At 36.3% G+C, this 26,441-nt stretch overlaps 1 protein-coding gene and 1 pseudogene across 1 annotated transcript; one reads left to right on the top strand and one right to left on the bottom strand.

Moving 5' to 3' along the window:
- Positions 1–588: 588 nt before the first annotated feature.
- LOC123591341 (olfactory receptor 9K2) lies at positions 589–1,545 on the bottom strand. Its single transcript, XM_045465491.1, has one exon. It carries the CDS (start codon positions 1,528–1,530, stop codon positions 589–591), a length of 942 nt encoding a protein of 313 aa, XP_045321447.1. The 5' UTR covers positions 1,531–1,545.
- A 22,792-nt stretch (positions 1,546–24,337) lies between these two features.
- Positions 24,338–25,320, top strand: LOC123591671 (annotated as a pseudogene).
- Positions 25,321–26,441: the final 1,121 nt, after the last annotated feature.

The following is a 26,441-nucleotide window of genomic DNA, read 5'->3' as shown; positions in this document are numbered from 1 at the left end:
AACACTCTACAATGTCAGATCATTTGATATAAAAATTTCCAAATTAATCATTATAGCAAGGATTACTCATTATTTGTTTTTATTATTATTACTTCCTCTTGATATAAGACATATCAGATATTTGATTCAAAATGAAAATTCAATAACTATATAACATGCTAAAACAAAGTAGTTATATAAATGGAAAACATTATTTTTTAAAAATACGTTGAACATTCTTGTCAATACTAGTGATTATGTTATGTAGCACGGAGACCTTCCAAAACAAAGCGGTCACAAAACATTGTTTATACACTATATTAACTATAAAATTTGTGCTCAGCAGCAAGCCATTAAGCAAATACAAATCAATTCTGTGAAACAGAATGTTATTTGAGATAGTGGGAAGGTTTATCATGAAAAATGCTTCTCTAATATCCAGGACATCTCCAATATCGGAGACATTCAAGATGAACAATGTTCCAGGTACCTCACCAGAAAAAAGCTTCTGATAATATATTTATGATGTTTAATGGAATAACTTTCATTAACGGATACAAGGAGTATGAAAGAAATAACCACAAAATCAATGGAGGAAAAAAATAATAATCAAATTTTAGGATTTTTCTTCTCCAGAAGTTTTTTTAGAGCTTCTTTGACATCTTTGTTTCTCAGGGAGTAAATCAAAGGATTCAGCATGGGAGTGACTAGGGTGTAACATAACGAGGCCACTTTACTCAGCTCAGGAAATCTGTCAGGAGTGAGATACATAAAAAACACAGCACCGTACAGCACACTCACGACTCCCAGGTGTGAGCTGCAAGTGGAGAACGCTTTCTTACGTCCCTCAGAGGAGCGTATCTTGAGAACTGTGGACACAATATACAAGTAAGAAATAATAATAACTATGATGGTAGGCAAGATGATGATGCTGGATAAAGAAATGGAAATGATTCTAGAGATAACGAGGTCAGAACAAGATATCCTCTGAAGTGGGCGAGTGTCACAGTAGAAGTGGTCAATGGCCCGAGAACCACAAAAGGACAGAGTAAATGTTATGCTTGTCTGAAGAACCGAGCTGATGCAGCCACATAAATAGGAACCAGCCACCAACTGAGTGCAGAGACGTGCTGACATCTGGACAGAGTAGAGGAGTGGGTTGCAGATGGCAATGAAGCGGTCATAGGCCATGGCTGCCAGGAGAAATCCCTCTGCCACGATGAAGAGGGCAAAGAGAAAGAGCTGGGTCACACAACCCGCAAAGGAGATGGACTTGCTCTCAGACCAGAAGTTGATCATGGCCTTGGGTGCAATAACAGATGAATAGAAGAGATCAATGAAGGACAGGTTGCCTAGGAAGAAATACATCGGTGTGTTCAGCCGGGGATCGGTCATAATAATGGTCATCATCCCAACATTACCCAGAAGGATCATGGCATACACAAGCAGAAAGATCAGGAAGAGGAGAATGCGGAGCTCTTGGTGGACCCTGAAGCCTACAAGGATGAAGTCAGTCACTTCCGAGTGATTGTTTGTTCCTCTGTCACTCATGGCAGAAACCTGCTGAGAGGTACAAGGAAAAATAAATGAACTTTGGGCTTTGAAGATAGCTCTTGACCATTGCAGATTTAGGATTACAAAGCTATTGTACAAACACTATTCTTATTGTGGCTTTCACAATATTTCTTAAGTGGCTTTCACATTTGTAAGCATCACTTCTATGTGTTTCTGATTCATTATTTATTCAATAAATTCATTGTCATGAAGAGGTGATTGGAAGAGACCACAAATAATTTAATAGTTGACATTTGGGAAGGAATTACAGTGTCTGCATTTGTAGATATGAGGGCATTTAGTAGTCTCTTTTAGGAAATCTTAACTTTGAGGTCTTAACTCATATTACATGTAAACAGATCTAAATAAAGTGACTGACCTTAAATAAAAATTACTTAAGATGTGCAAATTACTTTTCATAAGTAATGGAAACTTTCAATTCTGATATAAGTCATTTGCTCACTAAGATCAAAGTTGTGCACAAATAAACACAAGTATTATCGGGACTCACGTGCTAAGATGTCTCTCCCAGATGGGCATCCATAGCCTTTCCATAAAGTAAATTTCCCTGTGTTAACTCAGCTTGCAGTTTACAATTTTTTAAGAAGAGGCTTCCAGGTAGTCTACATGGAAGAGTTACTTTAGAGAAAAATACTGAAAAGATACATATGAGGGATTGTTGACTGCATTATTCTTTACCCTGGATATGACTTTCATAGCTGTCACACTTTTAACTGCCATTTACAAGACAGCTCAACAGAGAATTTGAACTGTTTGTAGTAAAAATATGGTAACATTTTCCATCTTCTGAGGGTTCCATGTGCTGGGTTCTGCCTAAAGAACAACAACAACAATATAGGTGCACTTTTGATATGCCAGCCACTTTTTTTCTTTTTTTTAATTAAAAAAAATTTTTTTAATTTACCCATCCAAGTTAGTTACCATATAGTGCAACAATGATTTCAGGAGTAGATTCCTTAATGCCCTTACCCATTTAGCCCATCCCCCCTCCCACAACCCCTCCAGTAACCCTCTGTTGTTCTCCATATTTAAGAGTCTCTTATGTTTTGTCCCTCTCCCTGTTTTTATATTACTTTTGCTTCCTTTCCTTATGATCATTTGTTTTATATCTTAAAGTCCTAATAGGAGTGAAGTTATATGATATTTGTATTTCTCTCACTGAATAATTTTGCTTAGCATATTACCCACTAGTTCCATCCATGTGGTTGCAAATGGCAAGATTTCTTTCTTTTTGATTGCCGAGTTATACTCCATTGTGTGTGTGTGTGTGTGTGTGTGTGTGTGTGTGTGTATGTATACGACATCTTCTTTATCCATTCATCTATTGATGGACATTTGGGCTCTTTCCATACTTTGACTATTGTCGATAGCGCTGCTATAAACATTGGGGTGCATGTGCGCCTTCGAAACAGCACACCAGTATCCTTTGGATAAATACCTAGTAGTGCAATTGCTGGGTTGTAGGGTAGTTCTATTTTTAAGTTTTCGAGGAACCTCCATACTGTTTTCCAGAGGGTGCCAGCCACTTTTCTAAATACTTTTTAGTAGCTCATTTAATCCACACAACAATAATATGAGGTGAGTACTATTATATTCCAGAAGGGGAAATTGAAATACAGAGAAATTAAGTCTGTTGATGCCACCTACTGTTGTCAGAATCCGAATTTGTAGAGTAAAAACTTGTCTCCAGAATCCCTCCATTCTCATTCACTGCAGGATACCACTTTTATAATCAGCCCTTCTGGTTCCTTTAGGTGACTTACTTCTATTTGTACCTCAGAATTCAGTTAAAGTTTCTTATCTCCAAAATAAATTCTCCAATTTTCAACCTAGGTTAAGACACTTCTGCATAGATCATGCTCCCAAGGATGGTAGCTATGATCACCACATTTTAATATGTATATTAAATATTCATAAGTTCTTCCTTAAGATCAAACTTCAAGCTGTCCTCCATAAATTCAGTACAGTGTTCTGTGTCTGGCAAATAGCAGTCAATATTTCTTATATAGGTATATACTGCATGATATTTGAACATGCAGAATCAGAAAAACTTGAGGACTTTGAAATACTGAGGTGGTTAGCATGGGTTTAGATTTAAGTAAGGGAACAGCCAGTGCTGCTTCTCACATTTACTAACTGGGACCTTAGACTAAGTGACTTATGTAACTTATTTGTTTCCTGTACAACCTCCTTATGTTCTTTAAGTTACTGATGTAATTATATGGCAAGTTACTATACCAGTGTATCCTCAACATAGAGCAGGGATAAAACAACATAACTACCCAGTTTTCTTGGGGGTATATATTTAGACCATGCACATAAGAGGCACCTGGGTGGCTCAGCTGGTTAAGTGACTGACCCTTGATCTCAGCTCAGGTCATGAACTCATGGATTATGAGTTCGAGCTCTGCTTCAGTCTCTGCGCTGACAGCATGCAGCATGCTTGGGGTTCTCTCTCTCCCTCACTCTCAAAATAAATAAATAAACCTCATTTTAAATGTTTACTTATATTTTATAGAGAGAAAGAGAGTAAGGGAGGAGAGGCATAAAGAGAGAGGGAGAAGGAGAAAATCCCAAGCAGACTTCATGCTGTCAGCATAGAGCCTGAAGGGGGCTCAGATTCACAAACCACGAGATCATGAATTCAGCTGAGATCAAATGTCAGTTGCTTAACTAACTGAGCCACCCAGGTGCCCGAAATAAATAAATAAACTTAAAAACAGGATAATGCATATAAATAACTGAACATCATTTATCACAGAATAAACACTTGACAGATATTAACCATTATCATTTATCTTATCTCTCTGTGTTCAATCCAACAATACACACCAAATAATAGGCACTAATTAGATTGAAAATAAATAATATGTATATGGGCTTTTTTGGAATAAACCATTCTATGTTGAGGGAAAGAATCAGAGAAACTGTTAAAAGTTTTAAAAGAATAAAGAAATCTGATAGAAGTATAATATTTTGCCCCAGAAAGAGATCACTGAAGAAAAGTGGCATGGTGTCTCCCTGTTATATTTTCATTATTCACCACCTCCACCAAAACTTAAATATGCAAGTAATTTTATTATAAAAGAGCAAAATTTTAAATAGATAACACTTAGGTTCTGAGGAGACATAAGATACTTACTTAAATAGTGAGAAGAAAGCCTGAAGTCATCATGAAATATTTTTTAATCATATATTTTATTATTTCCTCTAATCTTTACTAGTGGTAAGAAGGTATGTCATTTTAATCATCCAGATTTATTCCTATTGAACTTATTCTAATGTTAATAAGGTTATGCCTGAAGACATTTATATCTGGAAAAGGGAGTAGACAATAAACAAGTAGTCAGTTTGAGACTTAAAACTCTCATGTTTTAAGATGTACCCTTACATTATATGGTTGGGTAATTTTTCAGATCCTGAAAATGAAGCAGCAGAATTCCAATGTTTTCCTCTTGTTATTGTTTTAATTTTAGAAGCATGAAGTTAATTAATGACTGTGCTACAAGTACTAAATAATCAGTATGTGAGGATAAAATGAATCCTCCCCCCGCAAAGAAATTCCAAATGCATGCTTAGTATCCAGATTTAGTTCTTCCCATAGAGAAATCGGACTAATTCCCCTTATTTCTCTATTTAACAACTGTACTTTCCTTAAGCAGTTGACTTCTTGGAAAATGCTGTGGTCCTTTGTAGAAGAGACACAAGGTGAATTTTCTAAATGATGCTTTGCTAAGACTGAAACAGATTCATAAATTACAGTCTATGGTTTTGCAAAGTGAACCCAAGGGATCAATCCACAGGATACTCTGTCCTTCATTCTTGGATGTTGAGTCCTTTGAAAGAAGTGAAGTGGATTGTCTTGGATATGTAAGAGGCCCTGAGCCATCTGGAATCTCCGATAATCTACCAGAATATCAGCACCAGTTATCCATCCTGCCTTTTGTTTTGGCCTAACGGTATAACTTTTTCAAATAATTACACCATTGAGGTTTCTCTAATCCTCTGAGAGATAGTTCTCCTGGGAGAGAAGGAAGTATAAGTACGTTATTAAAGTACCTAGGTGCCAGAGTCAAGCTCATTGAGGAACACAGATGCTCTAGATTTGGGGGTAGGGGAGAGAAGAAAGACAGAGAAGAAAAGAAAGAAAAAAGGAGAGGAAAAAGAAGAGCCTAAACTTAGTAGGAGTCAAAATACATAAAGCATTTGTTTTTTCTCTTTTCCTTTTTTGTGGTGTGAATCCTTTGGGAGGGACCAAAATGATCTCTCAATCTGTGTAACTTCACTGAAAAAGAAGCATTTCAATTTATCATTACAGCAAAACTTGTCATAGGCAAACTGACATATATACCAAAGTAAATATTGTATTATGAAATAGTATTTAGAGATACTTGTATTCCTAAGCATAAAGTTAATTTCCTTTTCACTTAAAACTCTCCATATTTATTCTTTAGCTATATTCTGTCATTGATAATTGACAATCAGAAGTACAAAAGCATACCATACTTGTTCATTAATATTTACCATCAGGCATGGTGGTGCTAGAAGGCATCCTGGAAAATTCCTTAATTACTGCTATACCTCCTCCTCTCTTTTCTATTAATATCGTTTGCTAATCACTATCAGTACCCAAAAGTAGACAAAGCATTTTGTTTACCTGTCGGTTCAGTGAAATGAGTACCCAGGAGACAGGAGCAATTGCTGTGACCCCCAGTAAAATTAGCCCTCTGTTAAGTAGCAAGTATAATAACTCAGCAAAATCCAATGTCATAGGGGCAGCAAGGAAAAAAAAGTGCTTAGCAGGTTTTAGAGTGGTAGTTGACATTCCAACATTGACCCACGGTACTTGGGCCAATAGTCACATTATGAAATAAATAACCTCATGTATTATTTGCTAATGCAGTATATATACAGTATCCTAGAGACAATAACCCAACTGTGTCAAGTGCTGACAGACAGTTATATCCGAAAACGGAGTCTTCAATAAGTGATTCTACCATTCCATGAGTTCACCTGATTCTGTCTGACGAGGTGATGATAATTCCTTTGAATCCCATGGATAGGAGTGTATCCCCTCACTTCTCTTCTTGTAAAGTGAGTGTCTTACACCAAAGCCCTAGTGCAATAGACATGGTAACAAATAAGGCATTTGTTGCATCTCATATAGTGGTATTGACATAAGTAATTTGAGCAGGAAGGGCAAAATTATAACTAGAGCAGAGGCTGGACAAATCACTACTTCTCCTTCATGGAAAAATCAATGTAATCAAACTGAAGCATGATGACTGGCTGATAGCCCCAGGTTATACTATATTTATCAGGAAAATTTTTTGTTGTAGTAAGAATATTTACCATGAGATCTTCCCCTTTAAAGAAGTTTTAAGTGTGCAACACACAGTATTGTAACTATAGGAACAATGTTATACAACAGTTCTCTAGAACTCATTCACCATGCATAATTTAAATAAGTTGAAACCCATTGAATGGCAATTTCTCATTTTCACCTCCCCTCAAACCCCAGGCAATCATCATTTTACTCTCTGCTTCTATGAGCTTGACTTTTTCAGGTACCTTATATAATAGGAATTATAGAGTATTTGTTTGTGATTGGCGTTTTCTCTTAGCATTGTGTCTTCCATGGTCATCTATGTTGTCAAAAGGCAGAATTTACTTCCTTTTTAATGCCAAATAAGTTTCCATTGTATGTATATTCGACATTATCCATTCATCCATCACATCTTGGTTTTCTCCCTATATTTTTGATAATCATCATCAGAAAATTGTGCAATTAGCATGGTTCATTTCCAGGTTAGCCAATGTTGAGCCATCTGTGTTGTGACTTCTATCTCTTCTATCATGGTTATATTATTGATAAGAACCTACTGAATGAGCAATGATAGGGATGGCAAAGAATCTGGAAGGTAATGAATCAGTGCCTTCACCAGATTTTGGATAAGTTACCCCATATCTGATATGAATTACCGAGCATTCATATGGGAAGTTGGTATTCTCAGTTCTTTTTACCATTCAGGGAGGTCTCTCTACAAACAGAACACTGTTCTGTATTCCTTCAATATTGTTGTTTTCAAACTCCCAGTTTTCCACAGGAATTTACCCAAGGGATACAGGAGTACTGATGCATAGGGGCACTTGTACCCCAATGTTTATAGCAGCACTCTCAACAATAGCCAAATTGTGGGAAAAGCCTAAATGTCCATCAACTGATGAATGGATAAAGAAATTGTGGTTTATATACACAATGGAGTACTACATGGCAATGAGAAAGAATGAAATATCGTCCTTTGTAGCAACTTGGATGGAACTGGAGAGTGTGATGCTAAGTGAAATAAGCCATACAGAGAAAGACAGATACCATATGTTTTCACTCTTATGTGGATCCTGAGAAACTTAACAGAAACCCATGGGGGAGGGGAAGAAAAAAAAAAGAGGTTAGAATGGGAGAGAGCCAAAGCATAAGAGACTCTTAAAAACTGAGAACAAACTGAGGGTTGATGGGGGGTGGGAGGGAGGGAAGGGTAGGTGATGGGTATTGAAGAGGGCACCCTTTGGGATGAACACTGGGTGTTGTATGGAAACCAATTTGACAATAAATTTCATATATTAAAAAAATAAAAATAAAAATAAAAAAACAAAGAGACAAATCCCTAGTTATCCGCATAAACCACTAGCCTACTGACCCTAAGTCAGTGCAAATATGTGTCTGAGACTATATTCCAGACAAGAGAACAACTATGCAGCTTAAAATTATGTCTATTAAGAATATTTTCCTTACAAGTATCATAGGAAGTAACTTTGAATTGGACTAGAATGCTGCAGTAATAGTCCATTTCCAGCTGGTTATCATATCACATGAAGCACCACCTATCAACCTGACTCTATTTATTTTTTTCTCAGAAACTAATAATGGTAACATTCCAATATTTTTTTAAGTTTATTTATTTCTTTTGAGAGAGACAGAGACAGCATGAATGGGGGAGGAGCAGAGAGAGGGAGAGAGAATCCCAAGCAGCCTCCATGCTGCCAGAGCAGAGACCAATGCGTGTCTTGAACCCATGAAATTGTGAGATCATGACCTGAGTTGAAACCATGAGTCGAAGCTCAACCACCTGACCACCCAGGTGCCCCCTAAGTTTCCAATCTTATCTCAAAATATCCACGACCTGTGCTTAAATATTCACATAATGACCAGACAACTTTGATAATATTTTTGGAATTGCTTTCCCCAATTTAAGATCCCAAATTCAGAAGGAAAACAATTTTTAAAAGATGCTTTATACTTCAAATATTTTTTGAGATTTTAATATGGTTGCTCCATTTCCTTGTAATCCTTGATGAGATGGTAGTAATGAGTGAGAAATTATGATATAAATAATTATTTACAATGGTTGTGCTTCCTCTGTTTAATTAGCCTATCGCAGTTATTTCAGTGGCCTTGTTTGTAAGTTCACAATATGGTTAATTGTGAGATCAAAAAGAAAAGCTCAATCATCCTAAAATTATATACAGGTAAATGTATATGATACAAATATATTTCATTGATTATATAATACTTATGATCAGTGGAGACATAGTCATTACCAATTTCCATAAAAGTATTACGTACATAAAAAGACACAAGTCATAAATATATACCACATTTCATTCTTTCTTAATGAAGGGGATAACTCATGGTTATAATATTTACCACACAAAAACAAGAAGTTCTAAACCCACATTGGTAGCCATCTTAAATATTAATAGTAAATTTAAAAACATTCTACCCTCATAATGTGTACACAAATTTCCTATTGAGAAGATAGTTATGTCTTAAAATAATGAGTGTTTTTCCTCTCTTACATTTTAAATTTGTTTTCTTGTTTCATTGGCTATAATCTTTGGTAAATGAAGATGAGTCATTGGTAGTCACTTCTCTAATTTTTGGTTTCAAATAGAAGGTTGTAACGGTTTCCCATTAAAATGATGTGTATAGAAGTTTTTCTTTAATTCTTATGTCTACCTTCAATTAGTTATGATTTTTTAAAGTATCATATATATGTGTGTTGAGTTGTATCAAATACTTTTCCTCACCTATTGGGAACATTATGTTTTTCTTCTTCAGTGAGAGTCTCTAGAACAGTTTCTCTATTCTATTCCCATTGGTCTATGTGTTAATTCTTCCACCAATACCACACTGTCTGGATTAATATAGTTGTATGGTTGTGTATAGTTGAATTTGTATATATTTGAATTTCCTCTGATTCTGTTCTCCCCATCAGTATTGTGTTGGTTATTCTGATCTCTTGCATTTTTCATACAAACTTCGTTCAATATCTAAAATTTGTCAAACACCAAAAAATAACTTGCTAGAGTTTTGATTGAGATTTCATTGAATAAATAGAGCAAGGTGGGAAGAGATGATATCTTGACAATATTAAGTCTTCCTTGCCTTGAACATTCAATCATTTTCCATTTATTTAAGTCTTTTTGTATTTGTTTCACTAGAATTTCATATGTTTCCTCCTAGAGATCTTGTACATATTTTGTGAGGTTGACATCTAAATATTTTATTGGGGATAGTTATAATATAAATAGTATTCTGTTTTTAATTTTAAATTCTACTTTCTCATTCCTGGTCTATGGAAAGCAATTAACTTTTGTATATTAACCATGTATCCTATAACACTCCTAAATATCCCATTAATTTTAGGAGGGTGTTTGGGCAACTCTTTCAGATTTTCTACATAGACAACTATGTCACCTGTGGACAAAGACAGATTAATCTTCCTTTTCACTCTGTATAATGTTTATGGTAATTTACTAGGGCTGCCATAACAAAATACAACAGAATGAGTGTCTTAAACACCAATTTTTTTCTCCCAATTCTAGAGAGAAGTCCATGACCGAAGTGCCATAAATAAGGCTTCTCTTCTTGGATTGGAGATGTCTGCCCTTTTACTCCCTCTTCACATGGTTGCCCCTCAGTGCATATGCACCTCTAGTGCCTCCCTGTGTGCCCTAATATCTTCCTATAAAGACACCAACCAGACTGTATTACAACCCACTGTAACAGACTTATTTTATTTACTTCTTTGAAGGCTCTATCTCCAAACATAGTCACATACCAATGTGCTGGGGGTTAAGGCTTCAACATATGAGATTGGGAAGACATAATTCAGCCCATAACACCTTTATTTCCTTTTTTGTCTATTGCATTACCTAAAATTTTTGAAAGGGTGCTGAAGAGATGTGTTGAGAGGGGACAATCTTTGCCTGATTCCTATCTTAGTGGGAAAACTTCTATTTCAACACCATTAAATATAATCTCAGCTGTAGGTTTTTGTAGATGTTATTTTCAAGTTAAGGAAATTCCCCCTCTATTCCTAGTTTGCTAAGAGTTCCCTAACTTTTTATCTGTTGGTACCATCACCAGAAACATCATACAAAACCAAAAATGGTGAGGCACATCTCCTTGGTGTACTCCCCTCATAATAATTAGTTAATTAGTTCTATGTATCTCACCTACAATTTTTCAAAACAGCCTTTTTTTTTTTCAATTACATTGGTATACTTCAAACCCACATCAATAACATGAACTATATAGGATTATGCTGACTCCAATCTTCTTGTGTTTATATACATCTTCTTTTGTTTATTTATTTTTTGTTATTTCAAGGTTTTATTTAAATTCTAATTAGTTAACATATATGGTAAAATTGGTTTCAGGTAGAGAATTTAGTGATTCATCACTTACATGTAACACCTAGAGCTCATCACAAGTGTCCTCCTTAAAACCCAACATCCATTTAGCCCATCCCCCACTCGCCAGCCTCCATCAACCTTCAGCTTGTTCTCTATAGTCAAGAGTCGCTTACAGTTTGCTTCCCTCTCTCTTTTTTCTCCTCTTACCCTATGTTCAACTGTAAATGCAATCAAGTCTTTGATTTCTCTTTCTACTGCTTCATTATTGATATTACAAATGCAATAGATATCTGTACCTTGATTTTATATCCTGTGACTGTGCTGAATTCATATATCAGTTCTAGTAATTTTTTTGGTGCAGTCTAGCAGATTTTCTACATAAAGTATCATGTCATCTACAAATTGTGAAAATTTGACTTATTTCTTGCTGATTTGGATGCATTTTATTTCTCTTCTGGTCTGATTGATGAGGCTAGGACTTCCAGTACTATGTTAGATAACAGTTATGAGAGTAGACATCCCTGTTTTGTTCCTGACCTTAGAGGGAAAGCTCTGTTTTTCTCCATTGAAGATAAGATTAGCTGTGGATCTTCTGTATTTGACTTTTATGATGTTAAGGTATGTTCCCTCTGTCCCTACTTTGTAGAGGGCTTTTATCAAGAATGGATGCTGTATTTTGTCAAAAGCTTTTTCTAAACCTATTGAGAGGATCATACAGTTCTTGTTCTTTCTTTGATTAATGTGATGTATGACATTGATTGACCTGAGAATTCTGAACCACCCTGGCAGCCCAGGAATAAATTTCACTTGATCATGTGAAAAATTCTTTTAATGTGCTGTTGGATTTGATTTGCTAGTATCTTGTTGAGAATTTTTGCATTTGTGTTCATCAGGGATATTAGCCTGTAACTGTCCTTTTAGTGGAGTGTTTGTTTGGTTTGGGAATTAGGTTAATGCTGGCCTTATAGGATGAGTTTGAAAGTTTTCCTTCCATTTCATACTTAACAAAACATCCACAAACATAAATAATGGATTACTATTTTAAAAAGTCTTCCTAGTGAAGAATTCAATTGGGCTGGCTAAGCTTTGTAGATATACTTAGCAGATGTGCCCCCTCAGTGTGTTTTGGGGTCATGGGAAACTAGGAAAATGTCTGGAAATAAGAGCTTGTTTGTTCTTTTTTAATTGATTGTTGGTTCACTGTCTTTGAAAATTGCCTTCTTTTGTGGAAGATAGTTCCCACACACATTATCATCTATCTAAGATTTCATTTGGAGTGAAATCCCATTCCATTAATGTTCTCTCTCTCTCTCTCTCTCTCTTTTTTTTAATGATTACTCCATTTCTTAATCTACCCCAAAATTGTATTTGTCTTTCTAAATTTTTTTTAACGTTTATTTATTTTTGAGAAAGAGAGAGACAGAGCATGAGCAGGTGAGGGTCAGAGAGAGAAGGAGACACAGAATATGAAACAGTCTCCAGGCTCTGAGCTGTCAGCACAGACCCCGATACAGGGCTGGAACTCACAGACCACGAGATCATGACCTGAGCCGAAGTCACTCAGGCACCCCTATTTGTCTTTCTTCTATCAGGAAAAAGATTTCAGATCCTGACAAATGCATCATTCTATTACATGTTAACCTCATATTCTTATTTCTTCTATTATTTTTGTCCCTATGGTGACATACACTTTTATTGACACATTTCAACTGCTAAAGATAGAAGTGATTCTTGTTTGTATTTCTTTTTGTTTTGTTTTTAAGATTTTCTTTTTTTTTATGTTTATTTATTTATTTATTAAAATTTACATTAGTTAGCATATAGTGCAACAATGATTTCAGAAGTAGATTCCTTAATGCCCCTTACCCATTTGGCCCATCCCCCCTCCCACAACCCCTCCAGAACCCTCAGTTTGTTCTCCATATTTATGAGTCTCTTATGTTTTGTCCCCCTCCCTGTTTTTATATTGCTTTTGTCCTCCTTCCCTTATGTTCATCTGTTTTGTCTCTTAAAGTCCTCATATGAGTGAAGTCATATGATTTTTGTCTTTCTCGGACTGACTAATTTCACTTCGCATAATACCCTCCAGTTCCATCCACATAGTTGCAAATGGCAAGATTTCATTATTTTTGATTGCCGAGTAATACTCCATTGGATATATATACCACATCTTCTTTATCCATTCATCCATCGATGGACATTTAGGCTCTTTCCATACTTTGGCTATTGTTGATAGTGCTGCTATAAACATTGGAGTACATGTGTCCCTTTGAAACATCACACCTGTATCGCGTGGATAAATGCCTAGTAGTGCAATTGCTAGGTCGTAGGGTAGTTCTATTTTTAGTTTTTTGAGGAACCCCCATACTGTTTTTAGTTTTCTGAGGAACCTCCATACTGTTTTCCAGAGTGGCTGCACGAGCTTGCATTCCCACCAACAGTGCAAAAGAGATCCTCTTTCTCCGCATCATCGCCAACATCTGTTTTTGCCTTTGTTGTTAATGTTAGCCATTCTGACAGGTGTAAGGTGGTATCTCATTGTGGTTTTGATTTGTATTTCCCTGGTGATGAGTGATGTTGAGCATTTTTTCATGTGTTGGTTGGCCATCTGGATGTCTTCCTTGGAGAAGTGTCCATTCATGTCTTTTGCCCATTTCTTCACTGGATTGTTTTTTGGATGTTGAGTTGGATAAGTTCTTTATAGATTTTGGATACTAACCCTTTATCTGATATGTCATTTGCAAATATCTTCTCCCATTCTCTGGGTTGCCTTTTAGTTTTGCTGATTGTTTCCTTCGCTGTGCAGAAGGTTTTTATTTTGATGAGGTCCCAGTAGTTTATTTTTGCTTTCGTTTCCCTTGCCTCCAGAGACATGTTGAGTAAGAAGTTCCTGCGGGCAAGATCAAAGAGGTTTTTGCCTGCTTTCTCCTTGAGGATTTTGATGGCCTCCTGTCTTACATTTAGGTCTTTTATCTATTTTGAGTTTATTTTTGTATGGTGTAAGAAAGTGGTCCAGGTTCATTCTTCAGCATGTCACTGTCCAGTTTTCCCAGCACCACTTGCTGAAGAGACTGTCTTTATTCCCTTGGATATTCTTTCCTGCTTTGTCAAAGATAAGTTGCCCATACGTTTGTGGGTCCATTTCTGGGTTCTCTATTCCGTTCCATTGATCTGAGTGTCTGTTTTTGTGCCAGTACCATACAGTCTTGATGATTAAGCTTTGTAATACAGCTTGAAGTCCAGGATTGTGATGTCTCTTGGTTTGGTTTTCTTTTTCAGGATTGCTTTGGCTATTTGGGGTCTTTTCTGGTTCCATGCAAATTTTAGGATTATTTGTTCTAGCTCTGTGAAGAATGCTGGTGTTACTTTGATAGGGATCGCATTGAATATGTAGATTGCTTGGGTAGTATCGACATTTTAACAATATTTGTTCTTCCTACCCAGAAGCATAGAATCTTTTTCCATTTCTTTGTGTCTTCTTCAATTTCTTTCAGAAGCTTTCTATAGTTTTCAACGAATAGATTTTTCACCTCTTTGGTTAGATTTATTCGTAGGTATTTTATGGTTCTTTGTGCAACTGTAAATGGGATCGATTCCTTGATTTCTCTTTCTGTCGCTTCGTTGTTGGTGTATAGGAATGCAACCGATTTCTGTGCATTGATTTTATATCCTGCAACTTTGCTGAATTCATGAATCAGTTCTAGCAGTTTTTTGGTGGAATCTTTTGGGTTTTCCATATAGAGTATCACGTCATCTGCGAAGAGTGAAGGTTTGACCTCCTCCTGGCTGATTTGGATGCCTTGCTTGTATTTCTGAAATACAAAAAATCAGATTTCATTGTTTCCCTTTCTTTCCTCTTGCCTTTTTTGCTGTTGTTTTGTTCTATTTGGAGTTTGTAGATTGAAATGCACGTGGAGAACTCTATCTGAGCAGAGATTTTTCTGCCTTTTCAGAAATAGACAAATCTCATCAGAAATAGAAACATCTGTGCATATGAAGGATAGAAGAACACAGGGAAATTTAAATATGGGTATAAATGGAAAAAAAGGAAGAAATGGGCATTGAAACAGGTTTTCATTGTATTTATTTAGGCTTATGCTATTATGATCATTAAATGCCTATGATGAAATATAGTAGAGAATAGAAAAAGAAAGTAAATTTAATTCTAATGTATGAATGGGTGGATTGAAACAAAAACAGATGTAAAAGTCTTATTTAGAGTCACAAAATTAAGCAGTGCAGTTGTTTACTATGCAATAATCTATCATAATACCCTAGAAGATATGATGCTAAGTGAAATCAGACTGATAAAACAGATACTATATGATTCCACTCATTAAAGGAATCTTTTTAAAAAATGAATAAACAGGAGAGCCTGATGGCTCAGTTGGTTGAGCATCCAACTCTTGGTTTTGGCTCAGGTCATAATATCATGGTTCATGGGTTTTTTTTAGTCCCATGTTGGGCTCCACGTGCTGCTGGTGGGGAGCTTGCTTTGGATTCTCTCTCTCTCTCTTTGCCCCTCCTCTGTTTGTGCCTGCTCTTTCCCTCTCTTTCTGTCTCAAAATTTAAAAAAAATAATAATAAACTTAAAAAATGAATAAACAAACAAAAACTAGAATTAGATTTATAAATACAGAAAACAAACTGATAATTGACAGAGGGGAAGAGGACAGAAAGTTGGGCTAAATGGGTGCAGGGGAGAGAGAGATACAGGCCTTCAGGTACAGAATGGGTAAGTCATGGGACTAAAAAGCACAGTACAAGGAATACAGTCAATGATCTTTTAATAGCAGTGTAACAGGTACTGGTAGCTATCCTTGTGGTGAGCATAGCATAATGTATACACTTGTCCAATCACCAGAAACTAATGTAACATTGTGTGTCAACTATACCCAAATAAAAAATTGTTAATTAAAAAGTTAGTAATACACTAATATAACATGTGAAAGAAAACTGGCTTATGGTAAATCAAACAATTGATATACAAAGGAAATGTCTTTTATAATCTTATAATTATAATAGCTTATAATTCTATATATATATACATACAAGTATCAACACAATAAATTAAATTATATATGAATTAAATTATACAATGTCTCATCTTGTCTCATGTAATTTCTGTTGTTGTTACTGCTATGGTTTCACTAACTTTGACATACTTTTAAGACTCGTTGGGACTATGGAAGTATATTAGAGGGAATTTGGCCCAGTGTCTACAACGTCCACTTTCTTTAAATTATTAAATGTTAACAGGGGCGCCTGTGGAGTCTCAGTCAGCTGAGTGTCCAAGTCTTGATTTTGACTCAGATCATAATCTCCCAGTTCATGAGATCAAACCCCACATTGGGCTCTGTGCTGACAGCACAGATCCTGATTGGCATTCTCTCTTTCCCTCTCTCTCTACCCATCCTTGCTTGTGCTCTCTCTCTCTCTCTCTTTCTTCCTCTCTCCCTCAAAACAAATAAATAAGCATTAAAAAATACATTAAATGTTAATAGAAATATTGACAGATTGATTTTAAGAGCCAGTAGAATGGCCAAAAGAGTCTCCAGGAGGGCCTATCAACAACAAAAATTCATGGTGTTCTTAAATTCATGTTTTGTATTAAAAAAATTTTCTCGTTTCAAGAGAAAAAAAGTAAAAAAAAGAAATAAAGATATAACTAAAGTTATCTAAAACTGAAGTATTAAAAATAAACAAATTAAATATAAAATATATTCTTAAGAATGAATCCATTTCTTACCTTGTAAACCCTGTACTATACGTGAAATCAATTAATACTTTTTCTTCAAAAGTATGAATAGCACACCTTTGTTTAACAGGAAGTCTTCCTGTAACATGGATTGTATTTCTTCACTGTTCAGATCAGACTCCAACTGCTAAGATGAACAAATACCAACAACAATTATAGTTTTCCCCTCTCTCTTTCCTTTTTTTTTTTTTTTTGAAGTTTACTGTACTTTTTCATTGATTAAGTCAACAGCCATACAGGGGATGGATCCTGAGAGAAGTTCTTTCATGAGGAGGGAAACCAGAGGGTGTGCATTCCCTCTCCAAGAATTAACAGGGGACTAAGGTCTTTCTCACCAGTAATGTATTTGTATCAGAATGCAAAAGTAAAGTGAAAGAAGAAATGATTAGTTAGAAACTCACCAGACTTTTACAAAGTTAGAAGGGTGGAGGAGAAGGGCCAAGATGGTGGAGCAGGATGGAATTTTTTTGCATTTCTCTCCCTGAAATCCAGCTAGATCAACACCAAAACATCTTGCCGATCTAGAAAATTGATCTGAGGATTAACTCAACAATGTGCATACCTTGAATGACAGACCTCAGCAGGTAGGCAGTGCAAAGAGGTGAACTGGGGAAGAGAGAAGGCACAGAGGGTAAGGAGCTGCTTTTACTCGCAGAGAGAGGACGGAGATAAGAAGAAGAGTACTGGAAAGGCACTCCCCATGACGGCAGCTGGAGAGAAAGAAAAAGAGTCTAAACACCCATAAGGGAATAAGTAGGGGAGAAAAGAGAAAGGAGAGAGTCTGGATACCATTAAAACCCCTATGAACAGTGGAGTACAGACTCTGAAACTCTGCAGCTCAATACTTGGCAAAGCTCTTGTGGGAAGGGAAAATCCCCAGGAACAGATAGTGAGGTCCAAGATGTCCTTAGGGCCACACGGGGAGAGGCAGTACCCATGCTGAGAGGACATTTGATAGATACTGTGAAGCCTCCCCACAAGCAAAGATCCCAGTGGACCCCTGAGAACAGCCACATTTGCTGGTATTGGAACAAGGACATTAAGAAGCAGTGAATCTGGTGCCAAATGTGTGTTGTGATTTACCATAATCCCTGAAACACTGCTGCTACACAATCACACAAACTTTTTCTGAGGTGGGCTTGCACCCAGTCTAAGTCTCTGGGCATCTGCTGGGGCACAGTCCTATGATCTTTCCCAGGGGTGGCCTGGCACCAGCCATTTCCTGGTGAGACCCTCCCCCTAAGGGTCTGAGTGAGTCAAAGCCCCAGGGCCCACAGAGGGAGGGTTTGGAAACATAGCTCTATTTGAGATAAAACTTGGGAGGGAGGTGCCAACTGGCAGGTGATGACTTGTCACAGACAGGGTAGAAGCAGAAATGGATGGAGCCCAGAGATAAAGGAGGGGTTCTTGATTGCCAGTTGGTGAGAGCACAGACTTCTGATACCAGAGACTGGGTAGCTGGGTGATGCCATTTTCACCTCCCTCGCACATGCACATACACATGTACACATAACCCAACAATCAATCCCAGTAAGCTAAGCAGAGCCATATAGTGGAGAACAGAGCTGTTACACCAAGCACTGTCCAACTGTACCAATCCTGCTCTAGTGGATCACCACAAGTTCTTCTAACTGCTTAGTTTACAGACTATAAAGTGTTTCATATTTTGACTTCTAGGTGAAACTGGATATAATTCCAATGGTATTCCATTATGTTCATCTGTCCATCTATTCATTTCTTTTCTTTTCTTATTCTTGAATACATAAAGAGAATAAATTTGGTTTCATTTTCTGTTTTTATAAAAAGATTTTTCTTTAAATTTTTTCTACTATATTTTTAACTTTTTTGAATTTTTTATTCTATTTTACTTTCATCATTTCATTTTATTCTATTTTATTGTATTCATGTAATTAAGTCTTCAAACATTGTCCCCTTTTTTCCATTTTCTTCTCTTTTCTTTTCTTTCCCTTTTTCCTCTATTCTATCAATTCTTTTTCAGCAACCAGAACAAAACACACCTAGGATCTAACATCCTTTATTTGCCTTTTTTCTGTTTTTAATTTTTATTTTTTATCTTATTAATTCTTTTTCTTCCTCCAAAATTATGAAATGAAGAAATTCACCCCAAAAGAAAGAAAAGGAAGAAATGACAGAGACTTAATCAACACAGATACAAGCAAAGATGTCTGAACCAGAATTTAGAATCATGATAATAAGAAAATTAGCTGGGATGGAAAAAACACTGAAACTCTTTCTGCAGAGATAAAAGAAGTTAAATCTAGTCAGTATGAAATAAAAATGCTATAACTGAGATGCAATACTGAATGGATGTCACGGTGGCAAGGATCAATGAAGCAGAGCATCGAATCAGCTATATAGAGGACAAACTTATGGAGAATAATGAAGCATAATAAAAGAGGGAGACTAAGGCAAAAGGGCACAAAATAAGAATTAGTGAACTCAGTGAGTCATTAAGAAGGAATAACATCTGAACTGTAGGGATCCCAGAAGATGAAGAGAGAGAAAAAGGGGTAGAAGTGTTAAGTGAGCAAATCTTAGCAGAAACTTTCCTAACTGGGGAAAGAAACAGACATAAAAATCCAGGAAACATAGAGAACTCCCATTAGATTAAATAAAAACCAGCCATCGACAAGGCATATCATAGTGAAATTCACAAAATACATACACAAGAAAAGAATCATGAAAGCAGCAAGGGAAAAAAGTCCTTAACCTACAAGGGAAGACAGATCAGGTTCTCAGCAGACCTATCCATGGTAACTTGGCAGGTAAGAAATGAGTGGCAGGATATATTTCATGCCAAATCAGAAAAATATGCAGCCAAAAATTCTTTATCAACCAAGGCTGTCATTCAAAATAGGAGATAAAGAGTTTCCCAGGAAAAAACCCTCAAAAACTAAAGGAATTCATAACCACTAAACCAGCTCTGCAAGAAATGTTAAGGGGGACTCTCTGAGGTGAAAAAAAGTGAAACAAAACAAAAAAGGCTAAAAGCAACAAAGACTAGAAAGGACCAGAAACTCCAGCTCTACAGGCAACATAATGGCAATAAATTCATATCTTTCAGTACTCACTCTAAACATCAATGGACTAAACACTCCAGTCAAAAGACATAGGGTAATAGAATGGATAAGAAAACAAGATCCACCTCTATGCTGTTTACAAGAGACCTATTTTAGACCTAAAGACACATTCAGACTGAAACTAAGGAGATAGAGAACAATCTTTCATGCTAATGGTCTCCAAAAGAAAGCTGGAGTAGCCAATCTAGATTTTAAAAGAAAGACTGTAATAAGAGATGAAGAAGTGCATTATATCATCATTAAGGGGTCTATCCACCAAGAAGACTTAACAATTGTAAACAATTATGTTGCAAATGTGAAGCACCCAGATATATAAATCAATTAATCACAAACATACAGAAACTCATTGATTATAATACCATAATAATAAGGGACTTCAACACCCCACTTATAGCAATGGACAGATCATCTAAACAGAAAATCAACAAGGAAACAATGGCTGTGAATAACACACTGGACCAAATGGACTTAACAGATATATTCAGAACATTTCATTCTAAAGCAGAAGAATACACATTCTCTTCAAGTGCACATGGAACATTCTCCAGAATAGATCACATACTGGGACACAACTTAGCCCTTAATAAGTACTAAAAGATCAAATATCATACCATGCATATTTTCAGACCACAACACTATGAAACTTGAAATCAACCACAAGAAAAAATTTGGAAAGATAACAAATATTTGGAGACTAAAGAACATCTTAGTAAAGAATGAATGCGCTAACTAAGAAGTTAAAGAGGAAATTGAAAAGTACGTGGAAGCCAATGAAAATGGTAACAACACAGCCCAAAACCTCTGGGACACAGCAAAGCCAGTCATAAGATGGAAGTATATATCCAGGCCTTCCTAAAGAAAGAAGAAAGGTCTCAGAGACACAACCTAACCTTGCCCTTTAAAGAGCTGGAAAAAGAACAGCAAATAAAACTCCAAACCAGCAAAAGACTGGAAATAATAAAGATTAGAGCAGAAATCAATTCTAGCAAAATTAAAAAACAAACAAACAAACAAACAAACAGTAGAACAGATCAATGAAACCAGGAGCTAGTTCTTTGAAAGAATTAACAAAATTGATAAGCCCCTAGCCAGATGGACCAAAAAGAAAAAGGAAAGTACCCAAATAAATAAAATCAAGATTGAAAGAGAAGAGCTCACACCCAACACAGCAGAAATACAAACAATAATAGAATATCATGAGCAATTATATGCCAATAAAATGGGCAATCTGGAAGAAGTGTACAAATTCCTACAAACATATAAACTACCAAACTGAAACAGGGAAAAATAGAAAATTTGAACAGACCCATAACCAATAAATGAATTGAATTAGTAATCAAAAATCTCCATAAAACAAGAGTCCGAGGCTGGATAGCTTTCCAGGAGAGTTTTGCCAAACATTTAAAGAAGAGTTAACACCTATTCTCTTGAAGCTATTCCAAAAAATAGAAATGGAAGAAAAACTTCCAAACTCTTTCTATGAAGCCAGCATTACCTTGATTCCAAAACCAGACAAAGACCCTACTAAAAAGGAGAAATACAAACCAATTTAACTGATGAACATGGATGCAAAAATCCTCAGCATGATATGAGCCAAACAGATCCAACAATACATTAAAAAAATTATTCACCACGACCAAGTGGGATTTATACCTGGGATGAAGGGCTAGTTCAATATCCACAAAACAATCAAGGTGATACATCACATCAATAAAAGAAAAGACAGGAACTACATGATCTTCTCAATAGATGCAGAGAAAGCATTTGACAAGATAGAGCATCCTTTCTTGCTAAAAACCCTCAAGAAAGCAGGAATAGAAATATCATACCTCAAGATCATAAAAGCCATATAGAAAGACCCACCGCTAATATCCTCCTCAATGGGGGAAACTGGGAGCTTTCCCCCTAAGGTCAGGAACATGACAGAGATGTCCATTCTTGCCACTGTTATTCAACATAGTATTGGAAGTCCTAGCCTCAGCAATCAGACAACACAAAGGAATCGGCAAGGAGGAAGTCAAACTTTCATTCTTCGCAGAAACATGATACTCTATGTGGAAAACCCAAAAGATTTCACCAAAAAACTGCTAGAACTGATATAGGGACAAGGAACATAAGTAAGTTGTACTGGAAACAAATAAGTTACAGAAGTTACTTAGTCCAAGGTCCCAGTTAGTAAATTTGAGAAGCAACATTGGACATTCCTTTACTTAAATCTAAACCCATGCTAATCACCTCAGTATTTAAAAGTCCTCAAGTTTTTCTGATTTTGCATATTCAAATATCATGAAATATATATCTATATAAGTAATATTAATTGCTATTTGCCAAATACAGAACATTGTGCTGAATTTATTATGGAGGACAAGTTGCAGTGTGATCTTAAGGAAGGACTTATTAATATTTAATATGAATATTAAAATGTAATAATAGCTACCATCCTTGAAAGCAGGATATATGCAGACGTGGTTTTTTTAAGATTTTTTAAAATGTTTATTTATATTTGAGAGACAGAGACAGTGCATGAGCAGGGGAGGGGCAGAGAGAGAAAGATACAGAATCTGAAGCAGGCTTCAAACTCTGAGCTGTCAGCACAGAGCCCAGGGCGGGGCTCAAACTCATGGACTTTGAGATCATAACATGAGCTGAAGTTGGATGCTAAACCAACTAGGCCACCCAGGCTCCCCTATGAGGAAATGTTTTAACTTACATTGAAAATTGGAGAATTTATTTGGAAAGAAGAAAATTTAACTGAATTCTGAAGTACAAATAGACATAAGTCAGCTAAAGGAACTAGAAGGGCTTATTTAACAAAGTGGAACTGTGCTGTGATTAAGAATGCACGGATTCTGGGGGCACCTGGGTGGTTCAGTCAGTTAAGTGCCCGACTTCAGCTCAGGTCATGATCTCAGTGGTTTGTGAGTTTGGCCCAGGTCGGGCTCTGTGCTGACAGCTCAGAGCCTGGAACCTGCTTCGAATTCTGTGACTTCCACTCTGCCTCTCCCCTGCTCTTGCTCTGTCTCTGTCTCTCAGAAAATGAATAAATGTTAAAAAAAAATTTAAAAACAGTGCATGGATTCTGGAGTCAAGTTTTTACTACAAATTCTGATTCTATTCCTAGTAGTTGGTATCAACAGACTTTATTTCTCTGTATCTCAGTTCCCCATCTGTAAACTAGGGAATATCATAGGACTCACCTCATATTAGGTTGTATGGATTAAATGAGCTACTGTAAAAGCATTTAGAAAAGTGGCTGGCATATCAAAAGTACAACTTTATTGTTTTTGTTATTATTATTATTATTTAGGCAGAATCAAGCACATGGAGCCTTGAGAGGACAGAAAAGTTAACATATTTTTATTACAAGCAGTTCAAATCCTCAGCTGAGCTGTGTAGTAAATGAGGCATGACACCTATGAAAGTCGTATCCAAGGTGAATCAGAATGAGGTCAACAACCCCTTATGTGTATCTTTTGTTCAGTATTTTTCTCTAAAGTAACACTTCCATCTAGACTATCAGGAGCCTCTTCCTAAAAAAATTCTGGACTGCGAGCTGAAGTAATGCAGGGAAATTATCTTTATGAAAGGGCTATGGACGCCCATCTGGGAGAGACATCTTAGCACATCAGTCCGATAACACTTGCATTTATTTGTGCACAACTTTGATCTTAGTGAGTAAAAACCTTACATCAGAATTCAAATGTTCTATTACCTACAAAAAGTATTTGCACCTCTTAAGTAATTTTTATTTAAGGTCAGTCAGATTCTTTAGATGTGTTTACACGTAATATAAGCTAAGGCCTCGGAGTTAAGATTTCCTAAGTGAGGGTACTGAATCAGCTCATATCTCCAAATGCAGACACTGTAATTCCTTCCCAAATGTCAACTATTAAATTATTTGTGTTCCCTTCCAATAACCTCTTCAGGACAATGAACTTATTGCATAAATTGGGAGTCAGAAACATACACAGAAGTGATACTTGCAAATGTGAGAGGCACTTGGGTGGAAGGAAACTGCATTAGATTTAAGGGAAAACATCTAATCCACCATTGCAGAAAGAAGGACATAAAACTAACATTTTGATTCATCCTCAGCTGCAAAGGCTTAAATTGAAGTCACAGTAATTTTATAAAGTTAACAAGAATAATGATTATACAATAGTTTTGTAATCCTAATTCTGCAATGGTTATTTGTAACTATGTTCATCACCAGAGTTCATTTGTTTTTCCTCGGGCCTCTCAGCAGGTTTCTGTCATGGGTGACAGAGGAACAAACAATGACTCTGAAGTAACTAACTTCATTCTTGTAGGGTTCAGAGCCCACCCAGAGCTCCACATTCTCCTCTTCCTGATCTTTCTGCTTGTGTATGCCATGATCCTCCTAGGGAATGTTGGGATGATGACCATTATTATGACCGATCCCCGGCTGATCACACCCATGTATTTCTTCCTGGGCAAACTGTCCTTCATTGATCTCTTCTATTCTTCTGTTATTGCACCCAAGGCCATGGTCAACTTCTGGTCTGAGAGCAAGTCCATCTCTTTAGCAGGCTGTGTGACCCAGCTCTTTCTCTTTGCCCTCTTCATTGTGGCGGAGGGATTTCTCCCGGCAGCCATGGCCTATGACCGCTTCATTGCCATCTGCAACCCACTCTTCTACTCTGTCCAGATGTCAGCAAGTCTCTGCATGCAGTTGGTGGCCGGTTCCTATTTATGTGGCTGCATCAGCTCGGTTCAGACCATACTCAGTTCAGACCAGTATGACATTTACTCTGTCCTTTTGTGGTTCTCAGGCCATTGACCACTTTTACTGTGACACTCGCCCACTTCAGAGGATATCTTGTTCTGACCTCTTCATCTCTAGAATCATTTCCTTTTCCTTATGCAGCATCATCATCTTGCCTACCATCATAGTTATTATTATTTCTTACTTGTATACTGTGTCCACAGTTCTCAAGATACGCTCCTCTGAGGGACGTAAGAAAGCGTTCTCCACTTGCAGCTCACACCTGGGAGTCGTGAGTGTGCTGTACGTGTTGTGTTTTTTATGTATCTCACTCCTGACAGATTTCCTGAGCTGAGTAAAGTGGCCTCGTTGTGTTACACCCTAGTCACTCCCGTGCTGAATCCTTTGATTTACTCCCTGAGAAACAAAGATGTCAAAGAAGCTCTAAAAAACTTCTCGAGAAGAAAAATCCTATTCTTTGATTATTGTTTTTTTCCTCCATTGATTTTGTGGCTATTTCTTCCATACTCCTTGTACCCATTAATGAAAGTTATTTAATTAAACATTATAAATACATTATTGGAACTGTTTTTTAGTGAGGTACCTGGAACATTGTTCATCTTGGACGTCTCAGATATTGGAGATGTCCTGGATGTTAGAGAGGCATTTTTCACAATGAGCCTTCCCACTATCTCAAATAACATTCTGTTCACAGAATTGGTTTGTATTTATTTAATGACTTGCTGCTGAGCACAAATTTTATATTTAATATAGTGTATAAACAATGTTTTGTGAGCAGTTTGTTTTGGAATTTCTCCTTGCTTCATAACATAATCACTAATATTGACAAGGATGTCCAACTTATTTTAAAAAATAATGCTTTCCAATTATATAACTACCTTGTTTTAGCACGTTATATAGTTACTGAAGATTCATTTTGAATCTAATATCTGATATGCATTATATCAAGAAGAAATAATAATAATAAACAAATAATAAGTAATCTTTGCTATAAAGATTAATTTGGAAATTTTTATATGAAATGATCAGGCATTGTAGAGTGTTCTGAGACACTACTAGTTGCTAAATCCTAATATAAAGAAAGAAAGAGGTAGATAGTGACCTGGAAACATTTTTGAGCAATCATTGCCTCAATTGGGGTTTTTGTACATTGCTTTCCTATGTTAATTATCGTGAAAAATATTTAATAAAGGTATAGAGCAAGTTGGCATTAACATAGTGTGTTATCCAAAACTTACTCATCTATGCCTATGAATATTTATATATTTGATTAATACATTGACAATGTAATATGTCTTGTGGTAGGCTCAGGTATAAATAACAGTATTCTTTAGGAAACTTACAATTCAGTGTCAGAATCACATTCTTGAATTCACAAGCAATCCAAATCCATAGATTTATGCCAAAGATAAACATACAGATTACAAAGTGGGGTGCCTGAGAGTGTGTCCTGGCAATCAGGGAAAGTCTTTAGTCTGTATTGAAGATCTGTTTAAAGGGAATAAGATTGGAGTCAGTATACTGCTATATTTGTTCATGTCATTGATGTGGGCTTGAAATATAGTAATGTAATCGGGAAAAA

This window comes from Leopardus geoffroyi, chromosome B4 (genome assembly GCF_018350155.1).
Source record: "Leopardus geoffroyi isolate Oge1 chromosome B4, O.geoffroyi_Oge1_pat1.0, whole genome shotgun sequence".
Lineage (NCBI taxonomy): Eukaryota > Metazoa > Chordata > Mammalia > Carnivora > Felidae > Leopardus > Leopardus geoffroyi.
The sequence above is the reverse complement of the archived record's forward strand: the minus strand, read 5'-3'. Positions and strand labels throughout refer to the sequence as shown.

What these genes read in the sequence shown, in the direction of transcription:
- LOC123591341 (XM_045465491.1), bottom strand. Translation starts at nt 1,530, where the DNA reads ATGAGTGACAGAGGAACAAACAATCACTCGGAAGTGACTGACTTCATC.